The sequence below is a fragment of the Aegilops tauschii genome, chromosome 2, assembly GCF_002575655.3.
Source record: "Aegilops tauschii subsp. strangulata cultivar AL8/78 chromosome 2, Aet v6.0, whole genome shotgun sequence".
Classification (NCBI taxonomy): domain Eukaryota; kingdom Viridiplantae; phylum Streptophyta; class Magnoliopsida; order Poales; family Poaceae; genus Aegilops; species Aegilops tauschii.
In genome coordinates, this window is record NC_053036.3 from 581,167,890 (window position 1) to 581,187,075 (window position 19,186).

At 39.4% G+C, this 19,186-nt stretch overlaps 1 protein-coding gene across 1 annotated transcript; it reads right to left on the reverse strand.

The window, feature by feature from the left end:
* Positions 1-907: 907 nt before the first annotated feature.
* On the reverse strand, positions 908-17,385 carry LOC109736860 (putative disease resistance RPP13-like protein 2). The gene is made up of 3 exons (XM_040399843.3): positions 14,790-17,385; positions 7,626-7,841; positions 908-3,453 (listed from the first exon to the last, which is right to left on the reverse strand). The coding sequence occupies exons 1-3, from the start codon at positions 15,053-15,055 to the stop codon at positions 1,254-1,256; spliced, it is 2,682 nt and encodes an 893-aa protein (XP_040255777.1). The 5' UTR covers positions 15,056-17,385; the 3' UTR covers positions 908-1,253.
* Between the last annotated feature and the right edge of the window lie 1,801 nt (positions 17,386-19,186).

Sequence of the window (19,186 nt, forward strand, 5' to 3'; positions counted from 1 at the left end):
TGGCCAAAGTGGTACTATGCTAAATTGTTTGTTTGTCACTACACTAGTACTATTAATTAGCCTCTCTCTCTCCGCTGTTATTTCCAGAATCTTCTAGTCGGGTATTATGGTCTTGTTGTCTTCTCCTACGTTCCACTACTTTTAACAAACATAAGGCCCCGCTTGGTACGGGTGTAAATTTATACATCCGGATTTAATTTACAGGTGTATATTACCGGCTGCCCTTGATTTTCGACTGAAAAAAGAAACGATGCCTTGAGGTCTGTAATCTTTACAGGTGGATTTAGAAGCCAACCGACAATCCAAGCGGGACCTAAAGAGTATGTTTGTGAGTTTGAGGAACATGTAATCATGTTTCTAGAATCTTCTAATCAGGTAGATGGTCCACTGTCACTGTGCTTCAAACCCCTATCATGTTTTTTTTAAGAAGTTTTCAGATGCTCCCAATTAATATGAACCGTCCATTTCACGTCATCGATGCTTTTTCTTAAAGGGTCATCCGATGGTTAGTATTATTATTATCGCTTGTAAGCATGGAAAATAATCATGTAGGATTAATATTGACTTCTTTTGTTTTTATTATACCAATAAGAACATAAATTATCATGTCATTAAAGCATGGTGCTAAACTAGGGGCTATATCATGCATACTGCTACAATTTACATGTCATTTTTTGAACTGCCACGTCCCTGCCATTCATAACCAAATGCCGACACTCCTCACTCACTCATAACATACTAGTATTACCCAAGACATTTACAAACATGTTTGATAGGGCTGATGCTGATGCTCAAACCAACGACAACCCAAGCAATTATCAAGCACCTATGTTCTCCATTGTTCTCCTTGAATCATCCATAACAAACTCTAAAGTGTATATTTTTGAGTTTGAGGGACATGGCAATCACACTTTTTGCCACATTATTACGACAACATTTATGACAAACGAATATTACAATCAATTCAGACTTAGCATATTATACATGCTTGACTGCTTGAGTTAGGTGAATACACGGAACCTTTAACACAATACATAGTTCACATTATCAACACACACACACACACACACACAAACATAAAACGAGTCCAGTAGCCACATAGTACATATGAATAATAACATGGTAAATCATACAATTTTAGCGGATGGGTGTCATTTATAGCTGTTCATCAGGCATCAACACTTTCCTTTTTCAGAAGGTCAACCAAATAGTCTTCTTATGATCGACGTTTTCCTTTCAACACTGTCCTTTTTTCACAAGATTTTCATAAGATCAACCACAATAGTCTTCTTATGATCGACGTTTTCCTTAAAGACATGATAATATTCAATATATTGGGAGTGAATATCCAATTCTTCGAGTTTTGGAAGCGCATTGTTTGCCTCAAATCTCTTTATTTTTTCCACATCAATCATGAGCTTCTTCAGACAACGAAATCCATCAGGAGAGAAGGCAATATTGTCATCCTTGTAGGAGTTAGAATACAAGGAAAAGGTGGCAAGAAAGGGCAATTGAGCCAGCCTGTCAATGAATTCTTGAGATATACTTGTGCTCGCCAGTGAAAGTGTAATGAGATTAGGAAGAAAAAAGCCACCATTCAAGTTAGATGGCAAATCCAGCTTCCCGTCTAGCACTATGAACTTGAGGCGGCGATGGGTGTAACTAGTGAATAAACTTGATGGAATATTTTCACCTTTGATGATCAAAGTCCTGAGGTTCTCAAGCTTGTCAAGAGCCTTCGAGAGAGCCACCACATTGCCTCCCGAGGAATTCCCAACCCTTAAGTACTCAAGATGGATCATCTCACCTAACGTCCCAACCAAATCTTGATCCAATGTATCAAGTTGTACGGAGTCAAGTGTTTGTAGGTGCTTTAACCTGCCAATTCTCTTAGGAAATTTCAGGAAACCACCAAAAACATGCCTTAGTGTCTTAATTGTCCAGAAGGACAATGGGAGCTCTCGAACACTAGTTTCCCTCACATCTAATGTTTGAAGACTAGTGAGACTTCCGATGGATCCTGGGATTTCCTCCAAAGAACAAGATGTAATTCCAAGGTACTGCACATGCACAACATTGCCTATTTCATCTGGCAACCTCTTACCAATCTCGATGCCTTGCAGATTGATCACACGAAGGAACTCAGATCTATGCAACAATCCTTGTATATGAGATTTGATGTCTTTGTTCCTCTTCCACTTAGAGATTTTCCTAAGTTGAGGCGAGCAACATAAATAAGTTTGATCTTCTCTAGGATCTTTGGGATCTTGCTCAAAATGTGAGAAGATGGATCTTAGCTTTGGCAAAGAACTGGCCAGCACGGCATATTTATCTGTGGAGTTCTGTAGAGAGAGGCGACGAGCACTTGTTAATGTGGGGATGTCATCACCGCTGTGGACTTCCACAAAACTTGCCTCTTGTGCTTCAAACTGCAAAAATTCATGGACTTTGTTCTGGATGGTGACAAAGATACTCCCAACACTAGATTTATCTTCCTCATCCATATGCACAGGCTTAACTAGATTCCTTGCAATCAACTCATTCAAGTAGATGTAGCCCACCTTCTCCATTGTCTTCCCACCTCTTGGTCTTAGGAATCCCTCTGCCATCCACAAGCACACCAATATGCGGGCTTCAATCTTGATGTTGGCCGGCAGTGCAGCAAAGTATAAGAAGCAACATTTCAGCTCATGTGGAAGATCATCGAAGCACACAGATAGTATCCTATGTATTCGCTTTGATTGCTTGGACTTTAGATAGTCAAATACATTGGTCCACTCACAAGGGAACTCCTTGGTTTGTAAAAGACCTGATAAAAGAGCAATACCAAGTGGCAATCCTTCGGTGATATTGTGGATGTCTTGGTGGCGATCATGAGAAATCCCGTCTTGCACTTCAATATGAATCAGCCTCTTGTGGAATAGTTGTACAGCAGTCTCTTGTCCAAGAGATTCTAAATTAATAATGACATGAAGATAGCCGATAGGTGGCTCTTCAGGTTTATGCGGCGTGATATGCACTATTCTACTGCCTTTAGCACCTACTTTGAGGCTAAGCAGAATGTCCTTCCAATCAGTGCTGCTAACTTCACCATCTATCACTAGCAAGTATTTCTGACCTCTTATTTTTTCATCAAAAGCTTTGTTGACATCGCTTCTTGTGAAATTATTGCCACCTTCTCTTAGTTTTTGAACAATTTGCCGCTGAATATTGGTTGCCGTCAGATAAGGTGCAAAACTCTCCATTGCATGAACAATAAAAATTTTCTTATCTATCTTATCATATACATCTCTAACGAGAGTTGTCTTGCCAACACCACTTTTTCCAACCACCGATATCAGAACTGGATGATGATGATATTCATCCTCTTCTTCAGTGGGAGGAAGAATAGCATTCTCCAGTTTCTTCCGGTTATCATCATGTATTGGTATATGTGGTGGCACTAAATCATCCCTGCAATTCAGACATTATTAATTGTCAGTACTTAGTAGTATTTAGTAAGTATATTTTTAATGAATAAGCCAACATTCCTATGTTCGGTGGGAGTAAGAAGAACATTCTCTAGTTTCTTTTGGTCATCTTCATGTATGGCACATGTGGTGGTAGTAAATCATCCATTTAATTCAACCATTGTTACTTGTTAGTAATTCATAGTAGTTAGTAAGTAAACTTTAAATGCATCATGTTACATCTCAATATTATTGTAGTGCGTTATAAATCCTTTCTACGGACTTGTAGTATTGAAGGTTGAACCTAGGTAACTTTCCTTTCTAATACCTACTCATAATGCATGTCGTGTAGGGAAAAACCATGCTTTGAATAATTATTAAATATTTAATTTATATTCTTATAGTAAGAAGAGCAATCTCTAGTTTCCTTTGATCATGTGCCTAAGAAATAACTATTTCTTAATAATGATTGCAACATTTTTTCAAGGTGCCAATATTTCTCTTTCAACTTTATTAATAATAGAACAAAACCATCATATGTTTGCAAACACCGTCAACCTTTGATCACAACAAAAGCAAAACAGTACTGCACCAAAATTTATGGCAAGATTACAGCAGAATCATTGAAAATTGATATTTAACTCTCGTCCTTTTGATAATTAACTCTCGTTGGAAATTTATGGCAAGATTACAGTACTGCACCAAAACAGTACTGCATCAATCTTTAGCAACCTTACCCATGTTTTCATTTCAAGTCCTTTTATTTTCCACCTTTATTACATTACCTAAGGGACCAAACTAGGGCCTAAAAAACTTCTTGCGCATCCTAAAGACAACATATGCTCCGGGCACTCAGATAGAGCCCCTCGGCAAAGACCGAAGAACGCTCCCACTAATTGAGCACTATATACAGAGGAGGGGCAACATCAGTTGAGTAGCCCCCTCGATACGAAACATACATGACATGGCTTGTGGCCAGCAAGGAAGCTGAACCCCTCTCATGCTCCAACATTCTTTGTAGAATCATCTTTCAGGGAGGGCATGGCCCTTGCAGCTGAAGATGGCTTGTTAGAGGAGACATCCACACAAACTAAATGGTGAAGCTCATCGAGAACCCCCAAGGACAACATATCTGCCATATATGCCACGACCAGTGATGGCCCTCAAAGGATGTGGTGATTGGGTGAAGTGCCTAGCAGTTTCCAGCTACAACCACAAGGCTTCCTATTATTAGTTGTGCCACTTGATTGATGGCATGCCTTGGGTATTCAAAGGGTCAAAGGAGAGTAACCTTGCGTCTCATGTATTGGTTAACCCTGATAACTTCTACATGATACCTCCTTAGATTTAGAACTTGAGCATGCGACTGGTTTTGAACCTCGACATCGTTAAAAAAACTCCAGGCATGTGATTGGGAGATGATGGTAGCTTCATAGGTGCATGTGGCAGTGACAAGTTTTTCATAAGTAATATTGGGACCGGGTCCTTGAGTAGGAGGCTCGTGATCTCCCAGGGACTAGCTGGAAGATCTAACTAGGAGGCTCAGTTAATTGTCGAGTCCTAAAGCAGCCAAGTGTAGAACACCACTTCCCAAGATGCCCAAATTACCAGCATTCCCATCGGCAAAAGAGTTGGATCTAGCCTACATGTAGGTGATGGACCTGTTTGGCACTATCCAACTAAAGCAAAGATGAAATCGAGGGATATCATGGGGGAGGGTTCTTGGCCTTTGAGGAAGTCATGAGCTTCACCCTTGCCGCCTTCTTCAACTTGATTAGAGGTTGTGGGGGTCTTGCACCCTGGTCCACCATAACGAGCGACAGCGGAGGTTCCGACCTACTTTTTAACCTCAAGGATCTCTCCATGTCCTGCCCTACTACTAGAGTGGATCCGCACATTATGCAGCTTAGAGTAATAGCCCTGATTGTCCAGTGCGGTCTATCCTAGGGAAATTAGACCTTGTAGGGACAATATTTTGTGGCCATCCAAACAGATATGCAAGGGCTAGTCAAAGCCAATTGTTTGGCTGGGCGTGTGAGGTCGTCGATCCATGATCTAGATCCTATCGTATCCCTTGAACATAGCAACCTAATTAGCTGCACCCATCAATCTATATGAAGGGATGACGACCCTGCGTCCAAAAGCAACTAACTTCGGGATGAACATACCTATAACCTAGCTCCCATATAGTAGCCATTGTAATCCTCTCATTATTCATAAAAAGCTCAGTAGGCAAGACCTAGGAATTTTACCCAATTGGGGACCTGAAACTTGGTAAACTATGTGTCACCATCATCATCATTGAGATCCCTTAGGGCACCATTGTTCCCTCTACTATCTTCTATGACGTCAGCACATCGTAAGATTGGTGGTACATTAATCGTCGATGCATGGTCGACGCTTGCTATTGACAATTGGTAGATTTTACATATACCCTTCTGTATGTGAGGGGGGGGGGGGGTGTGACGCGTCGTGCCTGGAACAGGTCAATGAAGACTCGGGGCACAATGTATACATGTTTGAGCCTCCCTGAGGAGCAGCTATATTGCGGACATATTACAATGGGTATTCTTGATGAGGCATGATGGAATCTACTACCTAGTAGTCGAGAGGTGAATTCCTATCCAACCAATCTAGAGCTAGGGCAGAAGATCACTAGGATGCTACAACCTGATGATGTCGCTTGATGTCAGAAATGCCCTATAGAGGACGCGTAACCTATTTTCCTTTGCATGGGTCCTTGGCTTCCTCATATAAGGTCAACGTGTTATGGATCGTGGTACGCACAAGCTCCTCCCGGAGTGTGTCTCCTCTTTCCATAGTCGTAGGGGCACCATTCCTTATCCTTGTAGAGTCTATATAGCTATTGGGACTTACAGAGAACTTCCCGAGTAAGCCCAACTACAATATTCGAAACCAAGAAATCTCCTTAGGCATCCTATATCGGTATGGTCATCATATGGTGGTAGTTACATGGTAGATATACATTACATACGACAACATGTAAAAAGGGTATCTAGGAAAGGGTGTGTGGCAATGATTATTTTGGAGAATCATTTTGGACCATTTTATAGTCATACATGTAGTATACCAAATGTGATAACGGAGTATGTAGTAAAATTTGTGGTGAGTCCACATTTCATATAAAGGAAAATAGTCACAAATAGGTGTAGAATAAGCTACTATATTGCACCCCATGTACTTTTATGCTTTTTTGACTTTAAATTTATATTTGGTATGTATATTTTCATGATCTTGTTATACTTTCATCGAAACATAAAAACCTACGGTCTATAATCAAACTAATGCGACCATCTACCTAGACTTTTCTACATGAAAAATTATAGATGGAATCAAATTTTATTTTTCGCAGTCAATTACTATTCTTTTTATATTTTAAAGCCATCATATTCCAGTCTCATTTACTTGATGCCTCCATATTTTTTCCTTTGAAAAGTGAAGATTTAACAAGTCTACGATTAGAATGTACTTGCACTCTTTCTTTCAACAAGCTACAAGCATGGAACCAAATATGTTTATCATAGCTAACATGATTAAATTCTTCTCAATTGATCTTGTAAGATAAATATAGGACATCATAACTCTCTCCTACTAAATTATTGTTTTGGATTTTTGTCTTCATTGATTAATGTCATAACTGTCATAAAATTTCATACTTATAAGATAGAAAGATAAACAGATACACACACGTAATCAAACAGAGCATATAAGAGTCGTACAATTAATTTATTCTCCTATTATCCCTCCATTTCAAAATATAGTGCATATTAGGGTGTTTTAAAAGTCAAAATTTGTAAACTTTTACCAAGTTTATTAAAAAATATCGACATCTAGATTATCAAATCAATACAATTAGATGAATGCTGAAATAAATTATCATGCCATCAAGAAGCTTGAATTTCGAAGAAACTGACACACACTACATTACAGAATGGGAGGAGTACTTTTAAGTATCTAATACAACCTATATGCACGATCACAAATGCATCCATCAAGTAACCATGGAGAGAATGCCATAATGATGAGGTATACATGACAAACGGTAACCAAATCTGAATTTTGAAACCTAAAGGGCAAAGGTTATTAATCGCCACACTAACTACCAGTAAACTAATCATAGATAATATAGCTAAATAAAAAACCAGTTGCACTTACAACTTTCTGTGGGCATAAGATATTGATGTAGAAGCTTTCCATGTTAATTCAGACTTCTTATTCGTGTCCTCCATTCTGTATTTGTCTTTGTTTTCAATGATGTCCTCGAGCCTTGAGTTGATATCCTTTACCTTTGCAGACAATTTGTGTCGCATGCTTACTTGTGTTGTAAAGGTTGCAACATATCTCATACTTGGACGAGCCCACCACGGATACCTTTACAACAAATAATTTGCACAAAAAAATATTAGAGTAGATTGTATATGCAAATTAAACCATTAATTTAGGTCTACGACCCGAAAAGCATATAAGTACTACCCAAATATCTATTGGAATCCTAAAATGATAAAACTACAGGGTGGAACTAAACCTATAGCCCAAACATAAAGCTCCACGCATATACAACGGCACTCCATAATCCATAGCCACCCGTCATGGTTCGTGCAAGCGTTCCCAGGGCAAGTTTATGTCTTGCTTCCTGTGAGACAAACGCACGCCTCGCCTCAAGAAAAGCGTGAAGTGGGCCCGCCCAGTAGTGTTAGTTTGTTAGCTCGCGTTCGTTCGTGAGTTTCATTTGTATTTTTTTTCTTTTGTTTATACTCAGAAATATTTTAAATATACATTCCGAAAGTTACTTCACTTATAAATTTAACAATGTTCACCACACATTAAAAATGTTCACGAAACATAAACTTTTTTGGAAAATTTTAAAATGCTTCGTACCATTTAAGATATGCTATCATTTAAAAAATTCCCGCACATTTAAAAATATCTTCATGAAAATTTAAAAATTGTTCATGTATATTTTTTTAAAATTACCATTTTTTGAAAATTGCCCGTGCCATTTAAAAATTATGTTAAAAAACACTTGAGAAATTTTGGCATGTTTTTGAAAAATGGGCATGATATTTTTGAAAAATGTTGAACATGTGTTTAAAATCATTATTTTCGAAAATATTGTAAAATATATATATTTCAAAACAGAAATATAATTAAAACAATTTAAAATTACGAATTTTCAAAAAAAATGCAGTGTACTTTTTTTGACAAAAAGAATGTAAGGGAGGCCCCTACAGTATAATTTGCAACAAATTCAACATGTAGCATGCCTTGTCTGCCAATGTAATTCTTTTGTTAGCGTAACTTTATCAAACTGTTGATGATTTTAAAAAAAAATTGTTCGTGACATTTAGAAAATGTTCACATGTTTAAAAAACATGTACATGAATTTTTTAAATGTTTATACAATGTACAAATATCTTCTTACAATTCAAAAAATTGTTAAAAGTGTATAAACATGTTTCACATGAATACGAAAAATGTATGATGTCATGTGTATGACGAAAGTAGACATCAAAACATATATTTGGAAAAAAATGTTAATCTTCTACATGAAAATGTTAAACGTGTACACAAAATGTTTTTGATGTATACCAAAAATATACAATGTGTATGAAAACAATAGACATCGGAAAATATATAGAAAAATGTGATCATGTATTTAAATAATGTTAAACATGTACAAAAAATGTTCCTTATGTATACAAAAAAAATACAACGTACACCAAGTTATAGTAGACATCAAAACATATATTTAAAAATTGATAATGTTGTATCTAAAAAATGTTAAATATGTATAAGAAATGTTCCTGATGTATATGAAAAATATACATTGTGTGTGAAGAAATATTTATTTTCAATTTAGAAATTGGTCACGGTCTATTCTAAAAATGTTAACCATGAATTAAAAAAATTGTTCGCAACTTGTATTTATGAAAAAATGGACATCATCTATTTGAAAAATGTTCGACGTGTATCAACAAACTGTTTCACATGTACACTAAAAATGTACATTGTATACTGAATAAAGTTGACGGGTATTGAACAAAAAAGTAACGTATGAAAACCGGCAAAGGAACAATGAAAAATAAAGAAAACCAACGAAGCCGAAAAAAGAAACAAATTAAACCAAAATAATAAAAATAAAACTAATGCTAAAGAATGAAAACATAGAAAAAAAGAAAGAGAAAAAACCTAGTGAAACCAAGGAAGAAACGACGAAAACTGATCAGAAAACAAAGAAAACAAGGAAAATGAAGAAAATCGAGAGGAAACATAGAAAACCCCGAAAAAGAATAACTAAAAAGATAAAAAAAACCGACCGACCATTGCCCCAGTTAAAATGCGACTCAAAAATTCTCTCGGACGAATGCATGATACAACTCGATATAAGTGAGATATAGTCACCGCACCTAAAACCAGCCACACTCTCATGTGAAAGGTTTCTAAAGCCGCTTAAATGGACCAGCCCCCAGTCACGTGAGGGCTACAACAATGGAAATTAGCGGTGTGATTTTCAAAAATACAAAGGTGAACATGATTCCGTGTGTACTCACGTGAATAGTAAATTCAAAAAAATACTAGGAAAATTTTAAAAATTCTAAATTTTTTGCGTATCAAACTTGGTCGATCATTCTACTCACGTGTGAAGTATTGACACCAGTGATATTTTTAGTGAAAAAAAATACAATTGAGACATTAGTATTCATCAAATATTGTTTCTGATATAGCTTCGATTTTGATATTTTTGCCTTGAATACCATGGATATCATTTCTTCGTGAAACTTCATATGTGAGTATACCGGTCGACTATGTATATTATCAAAAATATTAAGTTTTTTTCTAGTATCTTTTTGAAATTACTATTCATAAGTGGTGCGTCTGGAACCATGTTCATCAAATCCGGGTCCTGTAGAGGCGTAGAAAATAAGATTCATGTGACAATCCATAGTATATGGGCATGGCACCACCGCCAGACTTGCATTTCTCTCTCAGTCACTCTCGCTACATTTTCTTGATGCTCTCCGGTTTCCGGTGGTGGTAGATGGCTGGTGACACGTAGTGTAGATGCCAATGTATGCTCTCCCCGGTAAAGTGAGTACAATGCACTTTGAGGAAAGTCGCACCTCGTGGAGCCTTGTTCCGGGTGAGCGTGGTTTTCAATGAGCTATCTAGCCCTCCATTCCAAAATATAGTGCGCCCGCGCTTCCCGAGGTCGAACTTTGACCATAAATTTAACGAACGAGACCGACTGCGGCAGGTGAAAAAATTACATAATTAAAAACTTCTTTCAAATACGAATTCACTGATATAATTTTTGCTCCCGCCGCAATCGGTCTTGGTAGTTAAATTTACGGTCAAAGTTGAAGCACGGAGATAGAGGAAGCACTACATTGTGGAATGGAGGGAGTAGATGATATCTCGCGGGTTGTTGTGGGGTCTGGTTCTAATATATTTGTGATATTTGGTTGTATAAAAGAGAAATTTTTGGACTGATAATAAAGAGGAAGTATCATTTGTTCTTTTGATTGCATATTTGTAACATCTATATATATATATATATATATATATATATATATATATATATATATATATATATATATATATATATATATACATACATACTAAGCATTTTCCCATGCATGGTTGTCTGTAATTAAGAGAAACTTGCTTAATGCGACATCATCTTTTAACAAAAATGTGAAGCATGGACTACATATTTTTGCTTATTCGCAAAAAAAAAGGACTACATATTTTTGCTCCATGCATCCGACGCATATAGCGTCCTTGCAATTAACATAATTTTTTTAACTTGTGACTAACGTGCCACTCTACTACCTCAAAAGAAAAAGAAAAAGACATACATGACTTGATGAGTTGGCATTGTTTGTATGGACAGCTTTACACAAAAAATTATAACATGCATGACTTGACGAGGGGGCACTGTTTGCAGTATAATATATGTGTATAAGTGCAGAATATTGTTGTTCATGCATGTGTGTTGTACATCTTTCAAGTTTTTTTTTTTGAAATCGTCACTGGGGTAGGGGCTCCCACCAGAATATTGATCTCATTCCAAGAAAAGGTATTGATCCAGTTTATAAGTAAAATTGGGTTGAAAACCAAATAGAATGGTCAAGTTTATAAGGAAAACGAGGCTGAAAATTGCACGAGCAGCTTAGCCTCGTTGACACTTGACACTAGGCAGACAGTGCTCTGACATCCACTGCTCGTATGTGAGCCACAATGGTGAATGACTCGGACGCCTTGTAGCTCATGCTAACCGAGACAACCGCCCATAGACTATGAACATTGTGCCAAACTTCCGGGGGCCGTTGCCCCGACATACCAGCAATACCAACCTTGCAGATTGCGTCGCAATGGCGGAGCTTCATGGGGGCCAACCTGGGCGGTGGCCCCCCCCCCCCCCCCCCCCCCAGCCGAAGAAAAAAATCACCTACTACTTGTTAGTTTTTGTGTTGTATGTTCAATAAAAACAGGCTAAATCTCATACTTTTGCCCCTCCTTAGCCCATTGCCCCTCCAAAGATTTGGCCCAAGCTACGCCACTGTTGCGTCGACTGGGTGACGAACTCGGTACCCACGCAACACAAGGTCTCCGCCCATGCAATGCAAAGTTGCGGTCCTGCCCTGGGCCCACCGTCTTGGCGCACATCCACCGTTAGCTAGGAGTCGCTCTCCAGCATCCATGGATATAGACCACTGAGCATCTTGCACAATTGTTGCCGACCCACCGCGCCACAAGGGTTAAGGACCAAAGGGCAACACCTCCAAGAAGGAAACAATATGGGTGTCGCCACTGCCCGCTCCAACGGAGCTTGGTTTTCACTCGAAGATCACATCGCAATGCGACTGTTGGCGGTGATCGTCGAGTTCAGAGCTATGGTGTAACTCCTAGATTGTTCGGACAAGGGTTAAAACACTCCAAACACACCAAAGAACATGACGTGGCAGTTTACCTAGGTACAAGGCACTGTCGCGGTGTAATACGCTACCCGTGCTTTATGAGTTTCCTGTGGTTCTCCAGAGGGTCGAGCTCATTGTTTAGAAATGGTGCAATGAGCTCTCTCTTTGCCCCGTTTTGTCCTTTTCTCTCCGCTGGACGGCTTCCCCTTACCTCTTTATATAGTAGCCTAGGAAGCAACCATTTTTCACCATCCCTATCCCCCCTTGCTCGGCTACGAAGGGTTGACCTTTGTGACTCCGCAGGACGTTTTTTTAGGGAATACTCCCCAGGACGTGCCATAGTGGGTATAGAAACCTCATGTGCCATCGTACCACCATTCCCTGGCTGTACCGGGCCTCCAGTATGAGCTAATTTAGACATGGCTTGTCATCCTTGACAATATATTAAGCCCATCTGAACCACTCCTCATGTGTCCCACCCGACTCTCGATACACCTGACTATGACGATGCAACATGGGGGATCGCGTATCACCATGTTGGTTTCTTCAATAGGTTGCACTACTTTTACTCAATCAATAAACTTAGATATTTGTAAAGCCTACTATGTATTGTCACTAAGGGTGCAACATAGCTTGTTGTACCAATCTTTGTACCGGTGGCTAGAGCCTAGAGGCGGCAAGTCTGTTCGCTGATTCGGATGATTTAGGGCATCTTCAACACGGACCCCTAAAGTGTAAAACCCAACTATCCGCGGGCCGGTGTCTAGAGACTGATACGAGAGGCAGTCATCCAAAGCTAACCGCAAATGTCCGATCATGTTTCGAACGTTATTTAACGAAAAGATCTAGGTAATTTTTAAATAAAGCCAGAAGAAAGTACTAAAAAAAAAATCTACGCTATACTTGACGATGACCTCGTACACCATGTTGGGTTGGACAACGGCACTTTGGTCGTCTTTCCCATTACCGTTGTCGGAGTCATCGTCGAGCTTCGAGCGACGGAAGGGCGCGGGGTCGCGGCGGGGCTTCCCGGTCGCCGGCTAGCGCTCGCGGATGAACCTCTCTGCTTCCTCCCATGCCACGCGTAGTGTGGATGCGGCCACCATGAACGTGGGATATGGGACCTGCCAGAGGCGGTGGTGGTCTCCGCTGTCGTCTTTGCCTGGTCGAGGGTCCTGCTCATTGCGAGCTCTGGGTCATTGAGGATTTGTGGCGGCGGGACATCGGAGTCAGTAAACTCCGCCCCGCGTGGCGTTGTGTCTGTCCTGCCGTAGCCGCTCCCTATCCGCGAACTCCTGCGCCCTCAAGGCGCTTGCTCCGGCTTGATGGCGCGGAGAAGCCATTTGCTCCTCGTACTTGGCGTCCGTCATCGCATACACCGCGTCCTATGAGAGGACGAGCAGCTGCTGCTGTGGCTGGTCCTCCACGTCGTTGGAGGAGATGACGATCTCCTTCTTTGCAGAGGAGCCAACCGTCATGGAGGAAGACAACCCCAGAGAGTGAGGGCGGCGGCGCCACGATTTGGAGCCGCCTGCGGAGCTGAGGCCCAGGACTTGCCTGGCACCTATGAGTGAATGAAGAGGGGAGTGATGGAGGTGCGCGGATGTGTGGAGTGGAGAGTGCGATGTGGACGTGGATGGCGCCGACGTCGTGCTTAAATAGCTGCGGCTAGGCGAATGGATGGCCAACTCGCTTCAATGCGGCGTTGCGGACGGAGTTGGTTTCTTGGAATGACACGTCTGCATAGAAGTGGCGTCGCCCGTCTTGTCGCGGCCGTCAGTATCGCCTGCCATCCGATCACATCGCACGGCAACAATGTCGACCGTTGCGGCTCTGGGCCGGCGTGAATGTGGCACGGGAAGCGGTGCACCTGTTGGAAAGAAAGCACAGTATGCCGGGAATGTGCGAGGAAGCGGCAAAGCCCCCACCCCCAACCCGGCGCGGCTTGCTGGAAAAAGGACGTCCGGACCTATGGGCAGACGGTTGGGGTACCATGTTGTATGGAAAAACACGTTTGGACCGTTAGGTCCGGATAGATGTGGTCCGTTTGAGGGTCAACGTTAGAGACGCCCTTACTAGTAGAGGTTTTGGGGTATATTTGGATTGTGGCCAAAAGCTACCCTACCAATATTTTTGTCATCGCCATCTACTTGTAATTTGTTTGGATCGTGTCCAAATTTGCATCTTTGCCCACTCTAGTTGAATTTTCTTGCCAATATTTGTCAATCAGTGGATAGCAAATGTTTTGCTAGCAAATTTTCTTCGAGTCAGAAAACTAACCGACCACCCCATTTGGAGCGCACCCACGAGAGTAAGACAAGACATGCTGGGTACGTACGGACAGTGGAGAATCACTCTATGTAAACAAGCATGCAGCAACTAACATAAGTATATTTACCTTGACATGTCGACCTGGAGGTAGTAGTGATCGACGGCGTCCTCGGCGTCGAAGACGGCGTCGCGCGTCTGCTGCAGCCACACTCTGGTGATCTCGTCGGAGAAGAGGTGGCGCTTGGCGTCGGCCTCCCGGAGGAAGGCCTGCAGAAACATGAGCTTGTCGCGGAGCCTCCGGATGTCCTTGTTCACCGCCACCAGCGCCCGCGCCTGGCTCAGCGCCAGCTCCTGGAGCCTCCCCACCAGCGGCCCGATCAGCGCGTCCGCCATTGGCGAGGCTATAGTTTGGTGGTGTCCTGGTGTCTCTCCGTCTGTGAACAATATATGACGATGGACGATCAGGTGTGTTTCTTTATATTGAGCGTTCGAGCTGCTCGATCGCTTTGAGTAGCACCGCAGGTAAGGATCGGTTCCTCTGCCACGCAAAAGAGAAGCAACGTAGTGCGTTTATTCTTCACCTATTCCTTGTCTCCATGCATATGTGCCGGTGCTTTCCTTTTCGTCGACACAAGTCACTTTCAGAGCACACGCAGGGTGCAAGATGCTCACGTCACACGTTACTTTCATCTCATGTTTTTTTTTTGGGAGTGGCCAGTGGTCAGGAGACTGATTTTAAAACTTGGGTCAGTCATTTTTTTCCTTTTGCAACTGAGGCCGCGCAGCTCACGGAGCAGGATGTGCATGCTGTGTTGTTCCTATCGAGTCCTTTTCCTCCAACAAACGCAGCAGTTATAGGCTAGTTCATAGGCAGGGCTTTTGTACTGCATCGGGCTTGGTGAAAGCTCTGTACTTAATGCTCCCACGCAGGAGTAATTTCAGCAGTAACATCGAGTCCAACTCAGCAAATTTGCTTATGTGGCAATGAGTTAATGAGGAGAGAGGTAGTTTGAATAACTTAGCTAGTTACTGTAACATCACATGTCCAAATGCAATATGAGCTTATAACCTAATAAATGAGGCTTCGCGTGTTACCATACTTATGTTACTACCCACTATGAAGGTAGTAACATAGTCTAGGCCTCTAGGGATATGTGTATGTTACTAGTGTATGTTACTCTCCATTGTGGCTAGTCTTAGTGCTAATGCTCAATCACATATTTGTACGTAATCACACTCTTATTCCTAAACTAAACAAAGAAAAAAGAAAAAAGAAAAAAAATATTATACACCTATGTATAACATCATACAACATAAAAGCTTCTACTTTGTCTAGCATTCTCATCCCTATACTAGTATACTAAAGTAAAAAATTGAAACAAAATAATAATAATGAAGTTTCAGAAGAAAAATAAATTAGTGGCATTGATATTACCATTTAAGAATTTTTTAAAACAAATAATGATAAAATTTACAAAAAATTTAAACAAAAAAATGTGCTTTTCCATAATATTAAAGATAAGCATATAATGGTGGGGTTTCCGCGAAAAAGAAGTGTCCTAAGAACGAATGAATCAATGACGTTGTTGTTACCCATAAAGAAGAAAGAAATAGAATAAAATTAAAAAGTCAAAATGAAGTTTTATAAAGAATAAATTAGTGGCATTCGTATAAACCTTTAAGAAAATGAAATAAAAAAACAAATAATGACATTGCACACAATTTATACATGAATTGCACTTCTCTATGTATGCAAAAATAAGCATATAATAGTGCAATTTGCATAAAAAAGAAGTTTCCTAAGTAAGAACGAATGAATTAGTTGCATTCATATTACCATTAAGGCAGACTGGACTCGAAACAAAAACTAAAACAAAATTGAAAATAATGAAGTTTTCTAAGGAAGAATGAATTAGTGGCATGGTATTACCCTTTAAGAAAAAGAAAAAGAAAAAACTTGAACAAAATCAAAATAATTATTTTTCTAGAAACAAATAAATTACTGGCTTTGGTATTACCCTTTAAGAAGAAAGAAAATGAAGTCAAACTAAAACAAAATCAAAACAATAAGGTTTTCTAAGAAAGAATGAATTGGTGTGACATTGGTATTACCCTTTAATACAAAGAAAATAAAAAATATATAAAACAAACATTGACAAAATTTGCACACAATATACACAAAAATTGCGCTTTTTTAAAATACGCAAGAATAAGCATATAATACTGAAATTTTGGCAAAAGAAAATCCTAAGAAGGAATGAACCAATGGCATCATTATTACCCTTAATGAAGAAAGAGAATGAAATAATAACTAAATCAAAATCAAAATAATAAGTTTTATAAGAACAATGAATTAGTGGCATTGGTATTCCTCTTTAAGAAAAAAGATGATGAAACGTTAAAAAAAACTTACACACAACTTTGCACTAAAATTGCACTTTTTGTAGTATACAAATAACAATCATATGATAGTGTAATTTTCACACATATTGATAGTATTTGTATGTATACATTGACATTCACCCAACACCCAAAAATACCGACAAAAGAAAATAATAAAATCCAACAAATAAAGAATAACAAAAAAAAAGGAGAAACACATAAAAACATATTTCTTTCAAAGAAACACAAAGGGGCAGAAGGGAGGACTGGGAACATACGTGGGCTTCCGCCCAGTGGCAAGTTGACTGACCCAAGCATGTGGTCAGTTAAAAACAAAATCTTAGCCAGCTTATAGTACAGTACGAATCTAAAGCAAAAAATCAATGGCCGAAACATTGACTGACCCAAAATTATTTTTCAGACGACTTACGTATAGCTAAAGTGTTTTTTTAGAAACACCTGCAATTTTATTCATACTCATAACAATTACAGGTACATTGATTCGGATCTAAAATCCAGGAAAATACAAAGTAACTCCTATCACTAAGAATTACAATGATATTTCTTGGAAACACCTTCTTCGCTACATCAATCTCTGTGAAAAGAAAGACTCCAAAGACTTCGGTAAAAAGGCTGCAATTAGACTGGAGTAACGATATTGTCACTCTTTCACCCGTACGAACATTACCAATAATGATTTTTGAAAGCACCTTGAGTCGCCCATCCAAAAAGATGGGAAGCCTTGATCGGTGAACGTACTTGGGTCGGGGATGGTCCCCTAGAAGTGCTGGACGTCGGATCACAAAACCTTCACCATGATATCGATGAAACACTTCAACTTCACAAAGAATCAAACCAACAGAAAAAGTTTGACACACCAAGCTAAACTCATCAGATCCGAATAATCGGATCTGCGAGGATAGGAAGCTCTCTAACCTCATGGCATCGCCAAAAGAACGAGAGTAAATTTATTCTCACAAAATACAATGATCATTAGACGATGATGAAGACCGTAGCACTCTGAAGATGCGAGGTCCCCCCCACCTATAGGCGCCAAGATGGCAGCCGGAGGCGAGGGGACCAAAAAATTCCTGGCGGCGGCGGCGCTGCAAACCCTCGCTTGATAGATAGATAGATGTGTACATCTCATGTTTTTTAGGGGTACTTTCATCTCATGTAGTACATTTGTTTTGTTGCACCTTTATTTGCATCACAGATTTGGCCCAGCCCATCAGGGGTCCAGAATCACATGGGGCCGGGGGTCGTGTGACTCGTAAGAATCGATCTGCTGCGTGCCCTACACCCGATTAGATTTCGCAGCGTCTATATCTCGCATTAAGCAAGACGAGAGGGAACTTCTGCAAATGGGAGAAGCGGGGATCGATCCCTAGTGTCCAAGCAGATCACGGGTGCTGCTAGTCACTCCGCCAGGGTACTTATCGTGGTAAGTTGTAGAGGCTCCTCCTACTTGAGGCTATTCGAGCCATTTTTAATCATTTTTTATTCTCCATTTTTTCATTATTTTGGCATTTTTTCAATTTCATGTTTCTTTTGTTTATTTTACTTCCTTTTTCGGTTTTGTTTGTTCTTTGGTTATTATTTTACATTTTTTGTACATGCCAACAACATTTTTCTAATACACGTCTAATATTTTCCAATATAAATTAAACATTTTTGTAATACATGGTCAACATTTTTCTATACATACTTTAAACATTTTTCAAATACAAAATTAACATTCAACATTTTTCCTATACATTTTGAATATATTTTAAATACATGATTAACAGTTTTCAAATAAAAAGGTTAACAATTTTTTAATACATGGCCAACATTTTTTCTTTACGCATTCAACATTTTTCAAATGCTTGATTAACATTTTTTAAACACGTGTTCAACATTTTTTTAAATCCTTGATTAACATTTTTATATAAATGATCAAATATTTCTACAATTTTTTTTGTGGGGATTTCCACAATTTTTCTAATACATGATCAATTTTTCTATAAACATTTAACTTTTTCCAAATGCTTGATTAACATTTTAAAAAATACTTGTTCAACATTTTTTCAAATGCTCTATTAACATTTTTATATACATGACAAAAAAAATTCATCATTTTTAATACATGGTCAACATTTT